This window comes from Dasypus novemcinctus, chromosome 5 (assembly GCF_030445035.2).
Source record: "Dasypus novemcinctus isolate mDasNov1 chromosome 5, mDasNov1.1.hap2, whole genome shotgun sequence".
In the NCBI taxonomy this organism is placed as follows: domain Eukaryota; kingdom Metazoa; phylum Chordata; class Mammalia; order Cingulata; family Dasypodidae; genus Dasypus; species Dasypus novemcinctus.
In genome coordinates this window covers 163,525,816-163,544,692 of record NC_080677.1, presented here as the reverse complement: position 1 = coordinate 163,544,692, position 18,877 = coordinate 163,525,816, and the positions used below count along the sequence as shown (strand labels likewise).

At 46.2% G+C, this 18,877-nt stretch overlaps 1 protein-coding gene and 1 long non-coding RNA gene across 3 annotated transcripts in view; one reads left to right on the top strand and one right to left on the bottom strand.

The window, feature by feature from the left end:
* NEBL (nebulette) overlaps nucleotides 1-18,877 on the bottom strand; it is a 157,146-nt gene that overhangs the window by 109,778 nt on the left and 28,491 nt on the right. Inside the window, exons 3-4 of one of the 2 annotated variants that reach the window (XM_071215503.1) lie at nucleotides 3,865-3,935; nucleotides 1,637-1,708 (exon numbers count right to left, since the gene is read on the bottom strand). In XM_071215503.1, the coding sequence (XP_071071604.1) occupies nucleotides 1,637-1,675 (39 nt within the window). In that variant the 5' untranslated portion in view covers nucleotides 1,676-1,708; nucleotides 3,865-3,935. Of the gene's footprint in view, nucleotides 1-1,636; nucleotides 1,709-1,805; nucleotides 1,984-3,864; nucleotides 3,936-18,877 lie in introns of those variants that run through there. The other variant, XM_012530942.3, reaches the window with a different exon arrangement.
* LOC131278578 (uncharacterized) lies at nucleotides 14,336-17,406 on the top strand. Its single transcript, XR_009185958.1, has 2 exons — nucleotides 14,336-15,521; nucleotides 17,231-17,406. It is a non-coding gene; the product is annotated as an uncharacterized lncRNA (long non-coding RNA).

Below are 18,877 nucleotides of genomic sequence, written 5' to 3'. Positions count from 1 at the left end.
TATATAAACTCCTCTTTTCATTTTTTTAACAAAGAGCAATGTTTATACTATGCATTGATCAAGATAAAAAGTTTAAGTATTAAACCAGTATCTTAACAAGTATGGAATTCTATTTGGAAACAAAAAGTGAATGTGAACACAGATATAAACTGGTCCTCCTATAATTATGATCTAAATATTTAATATTTATTTATCTAAATATTTAAATATTAAATATTTAAGCATACAAAGATTCTGCCACATAACATAAATTTATAATAAGTAGAAATTGCTGCCGTGCGCTTGATTTCCCGCACGAGAGGGAAATGACAGGACTTTCGCTTTTACAAAATGTAAAGGGCGCCACCCTCACCCCAGGGTTGACTTTAAAGTCACCAATAAACTGCCTCATTGACAAGAGCTCCAACACCATCACCTCCTGCCCCTGACCACTCCCGTCCTACTGCGCCAGGACTAAGCCTCTTCTCAGCCTGCTGCACCTGCCTGCAGAGTTCAAGGTTTTCGACGATACTTTAGGATTACTAATGTTAGCACAACTGACACTGCGTGGAAATCTACAGTGAGGGGGCACAGCAGGGATAGTGGGGAGCCCTGGAGGTCCTACCCCCTGCTGACGAGCTGTGTGACCCCCCCCCCCCGAGCCCCTTCGCCTCTAAATCAGGACATCGACAGACCCTTCCCCACAGGCCACAGCGCTCTGCAGGACTTAGCGGCCGCAGGGCTCCTGCAGGCTCCACTCGGGCGGAAGGGGTCCAGGGGGCTCACGGCCCGCCACGCCGCTCCCTGGATGGCCTTCCTTTGAAAACACACTCCCGAAGCACCCCGGCCACCCTTCAGCAACACAGAAACCAAGGTCACAGTCACCTCACTAAACGAAGACGCCGGCCCCCACCCGCCTTGCACTTTCCTCCTGCTTTATTTCGCACACCTAGCAAGCAATAGCTTTCCTGGTGCGAAGAATTCTGTAATTACATGAGAGTTAAATAAGTCTATGATTCCCCTGAAATACAATACAATATAATATAATATAATATAATATAAAATATAATATAATATAAATATAATTATATAATGAAATGTAATATAATGTAAACCAATCCCAGTTATTAAAAAATCATTGCAACCAAAAAACGCTTTTTACTAAAATCACTGTCATCAAGCCGGGGTTTTTCACCTGCAGTTCGGGAATCCATGGACCCTAAGTCATAAATAAATGTGGACTGCTTATAAGCATATGCATTTTCCTGCTTAGGAAAACCATCTCCTTCAACATCAGATTCTTCAAAAGGTCTCCAAAAGTTAAAAAAAAATCACGAAGTTAGACACAGACCCTCCCAAAATAAATTCCACGGTGCACAATTTAAACGTCTTCCGGGTTCTCACACGGAGTGTGCTCTGAAATTCAGTGCTTGGGGATTTCATGCCGGAGGGACAGTGACATGCAGAACGGACGTCAGCGAGAAGATTCCTCCAGAAGGTGGCTGGGGCCTGCACCTGGGACTTCTGGAGTTAGTGCCCTAGTCAGGTGAAATCACCTAGGAGGTGATTTCAAGGGTTTCTCCCAGCTCTATGATTCTACGCCTAACAGCGTCTCACACACAATGCAGATCAGACAAAAATCGCCTGAGCCACTTACGTCGCTAACTTGTCTGGTGCATTTTTTGGCCAATTCCATGCGTAGGTCTTCAATCACAGGCTTGAGGAATACCTGTCCAAATGAAAAAGAAGGAGGAAAGGGAGCATGTTTCCCCTCCCGACTCAGAAGGGCGAAAGCCAGTCCCTCCGCAAGGTGCTTCCTCACTCACCCTCTCATCGTCATTCTCCTCCTCCCCTGTTTTTTCTTCTTCAGTTTCATCTTTTAAACCCTCGAATACAGGGACCTTCATGGTTACCCTGTCAAAACCCACGTATTTTAAAAGTCGCTCGTGCGTGCCTCTTTATGCACGACAGGCTCGTGCTCTGGCTGAAATGACCTTGCCCGGGCCTCGTCCCTGCCCAGCTCCCACCTCGCCTCCTTATCACAGCTCCGCTGAGTGGACGGGACAGGGCGCTGCGCCTGCCAGCCCGGCCCCACCAGCGGAGGAGATGTGCATTTCACAAAATTCAGTGTTATGAACCTCTAAAGCCAATCTTCTTTAACTGGCTAAGAAATCCAAAGGAGAAGACGCATTTACATTTCACTAACTCATGAAATAGTCACAAAATAGTTTGAAAAGGACTTCAAGATGATGGGAACACTGCTCAGCTGTGACATGTAAGATATCCAACCCCAGCTATCTCAAAGACTCCCCAACTCCATCTAAATAAAGCTCTCGCTGGAATGTCAGACCTAGCTGGGGTCTGGTACAGTGAACCTGAATCATTCAAACTCATTTCATTCGCCTGAGTTAAAATGTTTATGAGACACACAGGTACTTCCCACATTCTGCAAATACACATTTTATATTAGCTGATTATAGAGGCTATTAATTTATTATGAAAAGCCCTCTGAACTAGTTCAAAAACTCAATCCTGATTTAATTATGACAGCTAATCTTCTATTAGTTAGCTTTGCATTGTCTTAATTATAAACCTCATTAAACATGAGAAGCTGCAATTAACATGTTTCTATATCATTTAAGAATTCTAGAAATGTCACTGTTTTGAAAAATAACCACTTTCTCAATTTTTTTCACTGTCAATTTTTACAAATTCACTAGTTATTTATATATTCCTCGATGTGTACATTTGGAAAAGCTTAGAAATGTAAACTATAACAATATTTATAATGTGCCATCAATTATATAATTAAAATGTGTTTCTCAAAACAAATCCTTTACAGTCAATTTAGACAATTCCAAGACTCCATATAACAACTTATAAATGTGTTTATTTAATCCTCAGGTAAATTAATTTTTGCAAAACTATTGCAGATCAGTGTTGAACATTTTCAAAATGTCCTATGGTGAATGAAACTAATTATATGAAAGGTAACTTCATTCAAAATAATATATCAATCTAAATAGCCAAATACAATGGTGCCTTCTCTTGATAGCAGCTCCAGATTTCAATTTATTTTAAAAAAAGTTTCCTTGACCTTACCTAAATTGAAAATTCTGGGGAAAAAAAAAAACACAATTCTGTATAGTTATGTACAGATTATTTCTCAAATTATATTCCAAGGGAAAAAGTTCCAGAAATACTTTGTGGGAAAAGGGGAGGTTCCCCCAACCACCTTTGGGAAATGTGTCTATTAAATCTCCCCCTGGGCCTCTGAGAGATCCAGACCACATTAGAAGCTCTGAGAAGACTTGAGACCAGAAACCTGTGGGTTTGCTTAACTCCACATTTCCCCAAAATGGAATCCTTAATTTTTATTTTTTTTTCTTTACCGTCCTCTCTGTGCTGCCAAGATGGTGTGGTCTGGAACTGGAGCTGGTCTTTGCACAGCACTGTTTTTGACCCTGGCTCATCTCATAACATCGTGCATCCTGCGGACCAGTTAAACACCAAAAAACAAAATTGCCCGGGAGATGCTGACCTCGGAGACCTTCACCTGGAAAAACAGGTGTGCCTGCCTGCCCGGGCAGCGCTTCCACCAGGACTCTCCCTGCTCATGATCTGCCCCGTAAGGCAGTGGATGGTATGGGCTCTGACTGACCCCTCAAGAGCTCTGCCCGGTGACCCTTCTAAACTCCAGAGAACATCAACGCCATGGTCATCTCCTGGCAGTTGGGAAGAGTCATTGCTATGAGCTCTTCTTGTAAACCTCTAGAAGAGCGGGGAGAAAATCTTGCCAAGGCTGCCTCGGACGCACCCCCTGGCTCAATCTGAGGGGGAGGTACTTGTGGTGCTCAGGGGACAAGGGGGCCCCAGAACGCCCACCTTCCTCAGGTTCACGGGCAGTCGTCTTCTGACTTTCCGTCACGTACCCAGTGCTTCCTGACTCTCTCCACCTGTGTGCTGGAAGGAAATCCCCTGTTGAGACCGGATGCAGCAAAACCAAACACCAACAAGTAACACAAACACAATTTAAGAGTGCATTTGAGATTTCAGAACCACATCTTCCAAGCCAGAGCAGCCCTTAAGAAATGGTTCCTCCTCCCAGAGGAGAAAACGGAGGCCAAGAGGAACAAAACACTAGTCTCTCTTGCCAAGTTGTGCAAGAAGTTTCCAGACCAGAACCCAACTGTGCGCTGGACCGCGAGTCCGGTGTCAGCCGCCGGGCCTGGTGCTCTGCAGGCAACGGGGAGTAAAACGCGCTTTCCACTAAGCTACAGCAGGAACTAAAACGCCATTCGCTTCAGACTTACTGAATGAACTCTTTAATGGACTGTTTGGCAAGCTAGAAACGCATTACTTTTGACAGTGCACCTTCCTTCCTGCCACCTCCAAGTAGAACATAAAATTCACATCAAGTTTGCTCTCTAAGGAGGCTAAGCCCAGCACTTTCCTCCCAGCAAAGCCTCCTTGTCCACAGGGCCAACATCTGACGTGGGGAATAAGGTGCAATGGTTTTGTGGGGAAAGCCATCATGTTTCAAAATTCCCTATCTTTTCTTTTTTAAACCAAGGTCAACATTGCAATATGTGTCTTTACCTTGGAATGCCCCAGAAGGGCGGATCTGTGCGGCCCCTGCGCTTGCTGAGGGCTCCGTGGGCGCTGCCCACCGTCCACTCGCGCCTCCCCGCGCCCCGACCTGGAGGGAGGTGGAGGGAAGGGCCGTCCCTGCCCGCCTCCCGGGACAGCGAGGGCCCGCTCCGCCCGCGGGCCTCCAGGGTTAAACAGGACCACGCGTCGCTGCCGCTTTCACAACAGCCAAGGCCATCACAGCGGCCCAGGGCGGGCCCGGCGCTCCAGGAAAGCGCCAGCGCGAAAGGGTCTACTCAGCAGCGTCTCCCGAGGCAACCCGGGCCCGCGCCAGCCTGACAGCCGGAGAGACGCGCCAAGGCGGGCGCACAAAACGCTGGCGTCTGGGCTCCTTCTGCAGTGGGGTGTTGGTCCTGAGCAGGTGCGTTTCCACGGCAACTCCAGAACCCTGGGGGGCTCGGGTTTCCTGAGACCCTGCCCCAGGGAAGGCACCCACCGCCCTGAGTAAATGAGCCACCGGCTACTTCCGGGGCTGAGGGCACGTCACGTGCTAAGGACCCCCTGGCCTTGACAGGGCCCTAACCTAACTGACCCGTGCCCCTCCCCTTCCCTGTGACAGAGCATAAGCTGTCCCACCCCGGGGGCCGGGGACTTGGAAAGAAAGCGCTCGCAGAACGGGGACGGCTCGAGATTCAGGTCCACGCTGAGGAAAACCTACAGGGAGAAGACTGGTTTTTTCCCATCTAAAAATCAGTTCAACATTTCCTATTACAAAAGAGTCACCCTACATAGTAAGCTGGGAAAGGAATTAATCATCCGGCTTGACAGTCCTCTACCCACTCAGTTTTAGCAGCCCCTTTTTTTTTCAATAGAATACTCCAGAATGTTCTTGCCTCGCAGGTAAATACCTGGCTACTTTACCTCTGCCCCACCTACTGCCTCAAGATTCTCGGCATCTGCCCTAAAGAGAACTTAACTGACAGAGAAAGGAGGACACTGTTCTGAAGAAAAGAAAAGCAAGCATTCTAGGGCATTTCCTTTCTAAAAGTGAAGAGTTCTGTTTAATATTACCCCAATCTATTTTTACAATTAACGTTCATTAAGCATATCGTCGCCTTTTTAATGGCTATTTCATTACTGTTTGTTAATTAGAAATCAAAAGAACACCAAGTAGCCTGAATAATTGTTGCCATTACCAATTATGCTTTTAAAATACGATTTCATAAGAGTGTTTCTCAGTACATAAGATTCCTCTTTTTCCCAATGAGAGCTACCTATTTAAAGTGGTACTGAAGCAGGATGGGAAGAGAAGAAACCGCAAATAATTTTTATACAACAATTTCCAGGTTGGGTGAGTTTGAGGTGCCGAAATTAAGAATATGCACTCTTCCAAATAAACTAAAGGAGAAAAAGTATTCTTATTCAGCATGTACATTAACATAAACCTCCAGTGAACTGAAAGATTTGCTTCCACCTGCAACTTGGTGAGACGACAGTGCAGTGTAATAACAAGGATGCTAATTCCGTAACCTCTCGGGGCTTCTTCCCACTGAAGGGAACCCGTGGTTTCAGTGGCTGGCCCTTGGCTAGTCCCAGGAGGCGAAGGGTCAAAGATCAAACAGCTGGGCTCTCACCAAAAGCTTCCCAGCTCTAGAGTTTAGCGTGAGCTGTGCCAGGAAGGTTGTGAAAGACTCTGAATGTGTCCCTTCTGGGTTAGCTCTGCCTTCCCATCTTTCTGAGCTACTTTCCAACGCCATTAATTGCTGAAAACTAGTAACAATGCAAACAGTTCTTATCCATAGAAATGCAAATGAACTGCATCCCCGACTGGGGCCCCTTTTACTTCTGTTTGGAAATCCATCCCCACATTCCTTGTGACTCATTTAGGCCTGGTTCTTTAAATCCACCTTTGAACCAATTTTAACATCTTACTGGTGCCCTCATTAATTAGCGAGTTAAATTAGATCTTTGATGTATTCACTTCAGGTTTGTTTGAGAGTCATCATTTTACCATTTAAAAAAAAAACATCCTTTAACAGATGTGAATGATTTCATCATCCCCCTTTCTTACACATTCAGCAAAAACAGGACAAGGAGAAGGCAGCATTGGAGAAAAGCTCTATTCTCTCCAGGTAAAATACAGCTGTAAAGTGCTGGATGCTTCCGCAAATTAGCTCTCTTTTGTTTTGTTTTCAGGTCCAATCTCGCCTGACTATTGGCAAATGCCACATGTGAGCTTGTCTACATGTGCATTCACACGCACGCAACACGCATACACGCGCTCACGCAGAGTTAATTCACTGCAGCTGCCAGCTCCCCCTCGAAAAGTGTACAGGGCCTCCTTAAATGCAAAGACTTAATTACGCCTCGCATCTGGAAGAACTCGAATATGAGAGTGGATTTATTGAAGAAGCTCACGCCTGGCTGTCAACACCACATCAAGAGCCAGAGAGAGAGCAGGCCTGGTGCTTCTTGGCAAGTCTTTAACCCATTCAGAGGTAGAGGTTCTATCAATTAATTCATAGCGTGCCCTGTTACATGATTTATGGATTTTATGAAATCACAGAAAAGTCTATTAATTTCCTAGGAATTTACGGAGCAAAGCTTTTTTGGTCCCGTCTCCAGCACGGGGAAAAAGTCATATTAAAAAGTGAAAGGGAGGAGCTCCTTGCATTTAAGCAAAACTGAAACAGGCTTCTGGGGCTGTGGAGCACACTGTGGACAAGCTCAGAGCAGTAACTTCCGTGGCCTGTAGGCAAAACTAGACAATGTGGCACTTTGGGGAGAAAGGGCGATGTGTTCTAGAAGGGAAGTGGGATTGCTCCATGAGATCCTAAGAAGATTTAGCAGAGATGAGGGAAGAGGGAGCTTTCCCCCAGGAAGACACGTGGGCCGGAATTAGGCAAAACGAGGGCGCGTTCGGGGAAGGCATCCAAAGAGGAGGCCAAGACCCACAGGCAGGAGTGGGATGGAGCCCGGGAAGAAGAAAGTTCAGCACCCCTGGAGCCTCCTGGAGAGAGAGGCGGTGAGAAAAGGAGCCGCGGGGACCCAGGCCATAGGCCCAGGGGCGAGCGGGGTGCAGCCGCTTCTCCTGACTCTGAAGGCTGCAGCCCCCGCCCTCCCCTCTGCGCACCGCGCAGCCCCCAGCGGCTGGGAGGGCTGCCGCACAGCTCGCCAGGCCTCCTCGGTGCCTTCAGCCTTATTCTGAGCCCTTCATTTTGCCAGGAGCCAATGGAAACCATCTTCATGCATCTGGGTTTTGGGAATATTCTTAGTGACGCACTCATTCCCAGGTTTGCTAGTCTAACTAAGAAACAGAATTTGAGGCAAGTCCACTGGTGATGGGTACGCCCAATTCACTGCAGAAATGCAGTTTACGTTAAAAGGGTTCATGCAAATTTTGTACTTCCCCATCTTTACGATTGCAATCATAGGGTTGAAATGAGCTTGCTTGTCCTACTCTAAACGAGACGAATGATGTCAGTGCTTCCACTGGTACCTGAAGAGTCCAGCAGCTGCGCCCTGCCTGGGCTCAGGGCTTCCCTGAGGCCTCATTCCAATCTGCTCGTGGAGTCTTCTCGTAGGCAACGGCAGGGCAAGGCACCCCAAGACAACGCCGTGGGAAACGTCAATGTCTCAGGAAAACAGCAAGTGGTGCTGCCGCAGAACCCGCCCAAGGCTGGTGGAGGTTCACGTCCTCCCGAGGAATTCTTTACTACCCGTGCAGGTGCCTCTGTCCATTCGTGTGATCACCCGTGTGGGTGGCCTCTGGGCCAGGCACGGTTCCAGCCGCATCGGATAGTGACGGAAACAGACAAGGCCCCTCCCAACCCTCCTGTCTCCACCGCACCTGCCGTCGGACGTTTCCCGAGCAGCTCACGAGCATACGCACGGCCCCCTGCGTCCCCTCAGCCTCCTGGCGCCAGCAGCTTTCAGATACCACTGGGGCCACCTCACACCCGCACAGCCCGGCCGAGCCCTCACCCGCCTGTGAATGATCTCATGTGTAAACAGATCCTGTAGCCAAGGTGAAGAAGGGGCGAGCCTCAATCCAACGGGGCCCCTTGGAGGAGAAGAGGGTCCTTCCAAGAAGAGGAGCCCGAGACAGAAGGAGACGGAAGCGGAGAGAGATGCCACACGACAGAGGCAGGGCCCGAGCTGCGGGTCAGCCACAGCCACCCCCCAAGGCTGCAGACTTCAGGGGAGGCCCAGCCCTGCCGACACCTGCACGTTTCCGAGACCGGGTGGTGTAAGTTGTTACAGCAGCCCCTGCAAACTGAGACAGATACAGGCACACAAGAGTCCAAGAATGCATTTTGTTAGACGACGGTAAATTTCTTGGACAGATAAAAGCTGCCCTTTCAAGAAAGGAACAGCCTGTTTTAAAGAATTTTTTTTCGATGTTCAGTTTTGTGGATATTAATTTTCTATTCCATTTTATACACCAGTGGTCACTATAGATAGCTTTCTCCATCCCCTTTAAACTGTGTATGTAAATTTTCTACCATGATGCCAATGAGCTTGGCCTGTTTTGGTTTTCTCATATAGGGACATCCTTTCGGCAACTGTCTGTTTATGACATTTCTGTTATTTCAGAAACCATTCTCTGGAGCAGCTCTGACCAACAGAAATATAATGCAAGACACATATGTCGTTTAAATTTTTTTTAGTTACCACATTTTAAAAAAGGAACAGATGAAATCAATTTTAAGAGCATATTTCATTTAACCTAATCTATCCAAAATATTTACATTTCAATATGTAATCAATATAAACATTTTGAGATGTTTTGCATTCTTTCTTCTTCATACCAAGTCTTTGAAATACAGGTTGTTTTAATTGTGCGCTTACAGCATGCCTCAATTCAGACTAGCAGGACTGCAGGTGTCCAATGGCCTCACGTGGCCGGTGGCTGCCACCCTGGGCACAACGGCATCTCTAAGGCGTGCCGTCAGTCCAGAGATCACCGGCTGTTCTTCATCGTGATTGTTAACTCCTTCAGTATGAAACAAATGCACTAAACAACAGAACTTCTTAAGAGGACTTCAGAAGTCTAGTAAGTAAGCACTGAAACGTGCAGTTGCCGTTCTAGTTTCCCAACCCATCTAAATCAGAGTCCTCTGGAAGGGAATATATTTCATTAAAAGTTTAAATCGTTGTTATAAATAATAAATTCTTTAAATTATGTTTCAATTAACTTCAGCAAAGGTGTATTTCCAAAACATTATCTTATTTCATTAAAGAGAACAACATATGGAAAGTCCCAGCAGTTTTGGGGATAAATACTCATTCTATAATTATCTACCCAGTAAAAAGACGATAACATAAGTGAATAATAGTCTCTTTTCCTACCTAAATAGCAGAAAGTCCAGAGAGTGAAGTCTCCTCCATCTCTACCCTCATTTCAGCTCCTGTAACCCAACAGAGAACTCGTGAGGAATTTACTCATCACCTTGTCTAGGGAAATCCTTTTAAAGTCATGTTATAAATCAAAGTCATAGTGAAGAATGAGGTTTTAATAAAAAGCCTGATGGATCATTTAAAGAATCTAAGTATTTCACAGAAATGAGATTTTTCTGATTTTTAAAAAGCTTTAAATTCTCAAATGCCCAGGAGGATAGTCGCTGAGGGAGAGCACGGCCTCTTTCCTTTCTGTTCCTCAGCAGACCCAGCGTCTGCCCTTGAGGAGCAGCAAATGGGCCTTTTCAGCCCCCGGCTCCTGGAATCATCTCCAAATACAACCCAAACCTGCTGCTGCGTGCAACGCCGCCCGCTCCTGGGTCCTATTTGTGCCATCCTGCTGACCGGTCTGAAGAAGTGCTCGCTATCAGAATGGGGACACCGTCCCCGCGGGCCGTCCTCGAACCCCCGGCCCCGCAGGCCTCACGGCCTCCCTTCCCGGGAGAAGCCCGGCCCGTGCCCTGCGGGAGAGGTCCACCCACCGAGCCCTGCACTGCCCCGGCGCGGGCGCCTGGACGCGGAGCGGCACCGGCAGGCCGTGCTCCCTCCCCGGGGAGGGTGGGGCCGTTGACGAGCACCTTCTCCCATCTCCTACGTCAAGGGAACTGGCGCAGCGATGGTCACCGAAAGAAGACCAAGCCACGCATTCGGGAGAGGGAGGGTCCCAGGAACAGGGCGCACCGCAGGGCTGGCGATGGCAGAGCTGGCCTCGACCGCAGAGACGACTCATTTACAAGCCGCTGCCAGTGGGTCAGGGGCACCAGCCCTGCCCGCGGGGAGAGACGACACTGACCTGCACCGAGAGCGCAGAGTCGGGACGGAGTGTGCGCAGCCACCCTGACCACACGAGGTAGGTCATGAAATCAAAGACCCATGTCCGGGCTAAATGCACAAGGGGGCCGCGTCCAGCTGAGACGAATGCAGCGTCGGGCTCTGCCCCAGGGCTGTTCTGTTCCTAGTCTGCTGGTGGAATCCTTCTCAATGGTAAGATTTCAAACGTGTTTGTGCAGCACTTGGAACACAGCGCATCCTGCACGGAGACTCTTAAGTTTGCATCTCTGTTGTTAATGACAGTTCGAGTGCATGTAAGATACTGTGCACGGCGAAGCAAGGGGAGAGGAAAAGTAATTTAAGAGGCATGTTTACTGTCTCCACACGCAGCCTTCCCTTTCTCCGCAGCTGCCTTACACCAGAGAAGCTGGCAGCTTTTCTTGCCGTAGGATCCGATGCACAAGCCTTTAGAAAATAGTAACTGGCCGCTAAAATAGCATCAGAGCAGTGAGTTTTACAGGACGCACTCTCTGGTTTCCAGGAGAGTGATGAAGACAATTTACAGAAACACGCAAGGACTCTCTGGATTTGAACTGGAATATTAGGAAAAATTCACCCCAAAATACAAGCGCAATAATGACTGCATAAAGGAAATAACAGTCTTTGCACGCGCTCCAACTGAACATGAAAATTTCATTTAATGATATGGATCATTTTTTAAATCTATGTGTGCCTTTATCCACTTCCTTGAAACCTAACCATTTCAAAAACACAGAGCAGCAGCTTTTAAATTTCACGACAAACTGGCCCAAAAAGTGAACTTTCTGAAGAGTGTTCTCACTCAGTCTTCTTCATTTCAGGATTTTGCTTAAGTATAAGGTTTGCTGAAAAAGAGGTATTTTTGCTGACATGCATAAATGAAATAGAAAGAGCATTTTTATTCAAGGTATTAAGTTTTGATACTAGGGCAGTATTATAATTCTTTGAAATAGATTTTTCTAAAATAATACCAAGGATGAACTTAGTTTCTTATTTTAAGATTGAAAATTACTATATATGTTGTGATTTCCTTCGACAATTCTTTATGGTCATTTGCATTACTTTCTCTTGTATGAACAATGTCAAGAATTATGAGAAACTTCAAGAGTTACTCAAGGAAAAGAGCTAAGTTGTATTATTCTGTATTAAATTATTCATAAGTGTGGGTTCTTAAAAATTTATTAAAATAGCTTTACATTTTCTTAATGAACCTCACAAGATTTTTTTCAGCCTACATGCCATTGAAGTGTGACCAACTCAAAATACAAAAATTCCTATAAAGGGGTAAATTATTTGCATTACAAAGGAGAATCTTCTGGGATAAAGTTGCAGAAGACTTAATAATAAATGAAAGTATGCACAATTTAAACTAGCACATTATTTATTTTTTTATAATTTAAGATCAGCATTTCTTTTTTTTTTTTTTTACTTTTCAAAAACACACCAATGGTGAACATCCTATTTCAACAATCTGTTTAAATAGTCCAAGCTCTAACACGTTTATCACGTGACGACTAAACATGTTTCAAAACATTATCAACATGTACTTTGAAAGTTTCTTTGCAGGTGTTTATGGTGCCTGTATTTCAGAGACAGGACTCGTGCCTCCTCTGGAGCCACGACCGGACAAAGCTGAAAACTGACCCATGGACTCGTTAAAATGGAACTTCCGCTGAGCCCCACGTCATACACAAAAGGTAAATGGCACTCAGGACGCCACGAGTTACATGCCACATGGAACTGATGCAATGACTTGATTCTACGTCCTAGACTGGCCGAAGCACTTCGACTCCACGGTGCAAGAGGAAGCTCGAGGGACAGGCGAGATGTGAAGGTCGCAGGGTCCTCGCTGAACGAGCCGTGGTCCCAGATACCACCCAGAACGGCGCTGAAGGAGCTCGATGGACAGCGGGAGGGCAGGGCCCCCCGTGCAGGGGCTCAGCTGTAAACGGGCGAACCAGCCCTTCTGGTCCTCAGTCGTACGGCTGCCAAATTCACCTATCGGTCCACTGATCACGGTGGCACAAGAAGCTCAAAGACAAAGGCGTGTCCACCCGCCAACTCTTTCGTCAACGCCTCCCCTTTCACTTTGCCACAGGGAAGAGGAGGAGCCCGTTTGGAGCCCTGGGCACTGCGGTAAGTTTACACAGCTCAGCTGGTGGTCCAGCCCACCCGGGAACTCCCCAGAAGGGGGGTGAGGACCCCCAGCTGCAGCGCAGAGAGGTAAGGAGCATGCTCAGAAGCACCCGCCGGCCGGCAGCCCAGCTGTCTTGACGCCGCGGCAAGCCTCGCCACACGTGCCCTGGTGGGCGCTCAACGCTGTGGCACCGCAGCGCTGTAATCTGCCTTTAGGAACGCTCGTGGATTTAGTTACAGGTTTAAAGTCCAGATAGGATCAGAATCCAGCTTGGCGTGACTGGATGGCTAATACACAGAGGGCTTCTATAAAGCCCACTTGATATACAGCAAAACGTTTTCAACTGTTACTAAGACATACCCTGCAAACAACAGAGGACATTTAGAAATCTAAATGTGTATTGATGTATACATGTGTACAGATTTACAATCTGGAGTATTTAACTCAGTGGACATATATATAAGAAAGAATAAGTGGATTCCATGTGTACATAAAACAGGATGTAATCCCAAGGCATGTTCAACAGTCAGTAGTGTCTCTATGCTTACCATACGCAAGAGGATGTTTTCCAAATTTGATATAAACTTAATCAGCATGAAATTAAATTCTGATAGAGCCAAGGGTACGGCTTTGGAAAGCTTTTGAGTATTTGTCTCCAGTGATGTCATGGGGAGTCCAGGCTCCCTTTTCAAGCAACAACATTGTCCAAAGCTCTAAAAAGCAGATATTTATCAGAGCCTTCAATCTGTGGTAAAAATTTCTTGGCAGTAAGAATCAATATAAGAAAATAAAGTTTGCATGTATCACCAATGGGAAAATAAGCTATCTTAAGCACTTCCTTTCCTTAACCCCCAACTTAATTCTCTCAAGGTGAGGATAATAACTTTTATTATCCCTCACACTAACAATATTTCACTTATTTTGCCAATATGAATTTAAATGTGAAAAAATGAAAACCACCTTTTAAAAATAAACTAGCTGACCACTGCAACATTACCTTATATTAGCTCTGTTTTATATTTTCAGTTGAATGACCATCTCCCAAAAGAAGACTAAGAAAAGTCGCCTACGAGAAGAGCCAATCATGGGATTGAGATGTTTGAAATACAAATGTACATTACACTTATGTAGAAGATCTTTTAATAATTAAATACTTAATTCAAAATATCAATACTTGACCTATTATATATAAACCATCGTGTTAGTCACTGCAAGAAGTAGACAAGTGAGCGAAGGCCAGCCTTTCCTCCTCAAGGAGCTCATTATCTAGGAGTAGAGACAGAGCAGGCACGATAATGACCTCACAAGCATGACAATGACCTCATGAAGAACTCCAGGGTCTCCGGGTTCAGAGCTCAGAGAAGCATGGCTGTCGGAGGCCCCGTGACATTCCGTGAGGGCCGCCTTTCACCTCCCAGGGATGAGTCCACACCTCCCGTGCTAGTCTGCCACGGGGCTGCCGACGCACACTATCGGAAATGGCTGGCTTTTACACGGCGTCTCTGACTGGGGTGAAGGCTGGCGGTTCTGAGGCTGGGCAACGTCCACATTAAGGCAGAGACACCCTCTTACCCAAGTGGGCTGCCGCGTGGAGAAGCAAGGCGGCCACCGCCGTCCGCGGGCTCACGGCCCGCCCCCCAGGCTCGCCCTGCCATCCTGAGCCGCTCCGGGTCCGGCCTCGCGGGGCTTCGTGCTCCAGCCAGCCCCTTTCCTGGTGTGGGGCTTGAGAAGCTCAGCTGTGGGCAGAACTGGAGTCTTTCCTCGCACATGGCAGCGCCCTCTTCTCCTGTGTCCGTCTGTCCATGTGGGTCCATTTCTATCAAACCCAGGAGGAGGCAGGGGCTCAACCTGAGTCACACCTCCCTGGCATAGCACAGTCAAAGGCCCTAAAGCAAGCTATTTTTTTTAGGAGATTGAACCCAGGACCTCATACAGGGGAAGCAGGCGCTCAACCACTGAGCTACACCCACTCCCATAAAGCAATCGTATCAAATAATCTAATCAAAGACCCCCTCAGCTGACTTCAGTACAGCCAAGGGTGTCACAGCCAAAGGAAGAGATGACACACTTAACAGCTCTCCTTTTGGGATTCATGAAATAATTTCAAGTTGCCAGGCTTCCTAAGGGAGAGGGGAGGCTTGGAGACAGCACAATTCAAGAGGGCATAAAGTCCATGCGGGCATTCAGCCAGGGGGCAGGCAGGCAGGAGAGCACGCAGAGGCCAGGCGGGCAGTTTTATCTAGAACCGCATCGGAGCCGCCGAGTCACGGCGTTTCAGGCGTGGGGGTGACACACAGAGCCCATACAGAAAGACTAACCTAGCAGCGACGCAGGGAGCGCCGCGGAAAGGGGGCAAGGCGGAAATCAGGAGACTCCTGTAAAATGGTCTGGGCAAGAGGTAACCCCACACCAGCACCGTGACGTCAGATAAACATCAAGAGCAGAGAGACCCTGAAGGCAGAGGCTCGGCAGCTGACGAGCTGGGAAGAACGAGAGGAGAGCTATTCAGTCGGCGGCACGGTGAACATCCAGGGGAGATACCCAGGTGAGCTGCCCAGGTGAGCTGTCCAGGTGAGCTGCCCAGGTGAGTTGCCCAGGTGAGAGGCCCAGGTGAGCTGCCCTGGGTAGAGGGAAAGGGGGCCCAGGCAAGGGCCTATTGAGTCCAAGCTGTGCAGGAGGAACATCCACCCATCGGTTAGACGCTTGGCAGTCCAGATTAGAGCTGACACATGGGGGAAAAGGCTTAGAGTTCAGAGAGTCACAGAGATCTTGGGGAAAGTAAACCATGATTTTCAAAGGCATCTGGTAAAGAAAAGCAATTTGCCCCCAAAATACACTGCCATTCCTTCTTTTGTGCACAGGAAGGTAATCTCCTAAAGCAAGGCTTTCTGACAGACCAAGAGGAACTGTCTCCATTCTGTTTTCTTAATAATTCTCAAAACCTACACTAGCTTATTTTAATGTGTTGCTTTATTAAAAATAATTGAGAGACCACGATGTGAATTAGGAACTTGGAACACAAAGAAGTTTATTATCTGTCTTAAGGGACTTTACAAACCTTTTACAGACTGTTGTCTGGTTATAAAAATGATAAACGTTCAAGGTTTACTGGAAGTAACAAAAAGCCAAGTGTTCAACATTATCAGAAACTGTTGTTGAATTTATCAAATGCTTAAGCAGCATATCTTTTCTTACTAGACTTTTTGACCAATATCAATATCATGCTAATTTTATGATGCTAATATTGAATCACCCTTGCCTTCCTGGGTTAAATATCACTTACGACAGATCATTCTTTCGATGTATATGATTTTACATGACATTATAATGTCTATGACTACATCTTCATGCTCATGATCTGCAGTCACGGCTCTCTTTTTGAGTCTTTCACCTCTCTCGTGCTCTAAAACCATTCAGATAACCTTTGGAAATCGCTGTCCCTTGACCCCAGGACCCCCACTGATGAAGCAGTTGACCTGTACCGACACACTGGGGCCGCATTGTAAGAGCTGACGGCCAAGCGCATCACTGACCACCCAGCTGCAGCTCATTAGACCAGAGGCCGGCAAGACCTCGGGGCGGGAAGTGAGTGTGTCACTGGTGGCCACTGAGAGTGTGTTTTGGGAGTTTGAACTACGAGACACGTAGCTGTAGGTCGGGGGTTCTTAACCAGGGATCTGTGAGCTAGAACCGAAATTCAAAAACACACTACTCTTGTGGGGATATGTCGGTGTGTGTATATTTATTAAACAATACACGGTACAGTGTGGACTTAGTAAGGGGTCTGTGGTTTCCACCTGCCGGGTACAGAAAAGGTGAGGTGAGGAAGCCCTGCTGTAGGCAGCTGAGAGCTGGAGCCGTGTGGCCAGGAAAGTTCAGGCAGCTGATCAATGGCTAAGACAGCCTGTGCCCAGAGAAAAGCAGGCGCCGACCACACAGACTCCAGGACTCGAAGCCACGAGAAACGGCTCTAAAGCTGTCACAGTAACCTGAAGTCCGGTCCTGCACGTGCAGCTGCTGTGTGTGAGGGGACCACACATCCTGCCGATACCCTTTTCCTTTAGCCATTCCTTGGACCCAAAGACTCTAAGACAAAATTTATCAGGCACAGGTCTTCTATAAACCTAAGTATTTGGTAACGCTTTTCACCATTTTCCTTTCGTATTGCTTTGCTTGGGTTTTCTAATTCCTTTCGAGTCAATTTTGGTAATTTAGATATTTCTTTTAAACATCCGTTTCATTTATATTTTCCAGACTTATCGGCATAATGCTCTCTTGTGAGTTTTGCATTTCATGAAAATCTAATCAGACTCCAGGTACATACAGAACAAAGATGTTCAAAAACTTAAAACAATGGAAATGGAGATCATAAATAATGAAGACAATTTTAATGACAAGTTAAATATACATTAAAGGTTATTTTCTCTCAAGATTTATTTTCCATAAGTTTTCTTAGTAGAAGTTTTTTATCATACTACAGAAAAGAGACCTAATGAATGGAAATAAAGGAATCCATCATTATAGCAATATTTCACCAACGAATATTTTGTAGACACATACGCAAGGCATCAGGCTTTGAACTTTTTAAGGTGGAGTTGTAAATAATATCTGCAAACTAAAAGAACATGTTTCTATCTGGATAGTAAATGAACATGCTATTAAATACATAATTGTTAAAATTTATTTCCAAATGTTACCATAACCTTCTTACTTAGTCATATAGCATACTAAAGCATGAAAGACAGTTTTTCTGTGATAAACACAATTAACTAAGTCATCCCTTGTTTCAGAAATAACTAGTCTTTTATCTCCTAGGTAAGATGTGAAACACAGTCAAGTACAAGTCATCACACCTGATGAGTGCAGACACTTAAAAGTCAAAATTCCAGGACTGTCGCTCATGGGGCTTCCAACTTCTCAGGTTATGAAACCCTGAAATGTAACCAGTCCTGGAGTAACTATTAATAAGAGCTGAAGGCAGGAATAGAGCAAACTATCAATATAAAACTCAAATAATTCAAAATGCAAAAAAGCTAAAGATCTATTATGAAATCTTCTTTGGGTAGCTATGGGAAATACAATTTGCCTGTCAAATGTACCCTTGATTAAAAGCTTCTAACACTGTTCTAGCATAAAATGCCTCCTCAACGTAAGAGGCTGCTGACCATTTCCCACTGATGTGGCATAATTTAAACAGGACCTATGTGCTCCACCCAGCGCCGGCACGCAGGAGAAGCCACCAGAACTCTAACCACTGCAACTTCACACTAACTAGCCTGATAGCATTTCTTCAAAATTTTCCCTCCGCTTTTTCTATGAGGGGACAGATTTCCAATAGCAACATCTTCATCGTCATCTGCCGGTGCTGTGACCGACATAGACGGTAGAACACGCACAGCTGCACGGCGCGGCCATTGGAGGCGGTTCACGAAATGTCTCTATCATTTACTTGGAAATGCCCAGAAAGCTCCAAACTATTCCCACTTCCTCCTCCCTGACCCCAAGTTAGGACTAAGAATTGAGATATGTGGAGCTGGGAGAGGCTGGCCAAAATAAAGGCGCTTGTGCACACGCAGGAGGCCACGCACAGCCAACAAGAGCCACTGAACTTTCTCAGGACGTCACGGGAAGCACGGTGGCAGCTGCTTCCCCTATAAAGCCGACCGGTTTCTCCGTCTCACACCAACTCTCTCCATAATTCTCCTACTTTATTTAAGTTTCAAGACCCTTTTTCGAGGAGATACCAAAATCATAGGAATAATATCCAAAAGAAAAAATACAAACACTTTTAAATCTTTTTAAAATCTGGTGTAAATAATTATAAAAGAAAGCTGACATTATAAAGAGAATTTAATATGGTCACTGAGGAAACAGGGAAGAAGATTTCTGTTAAATTGTTAA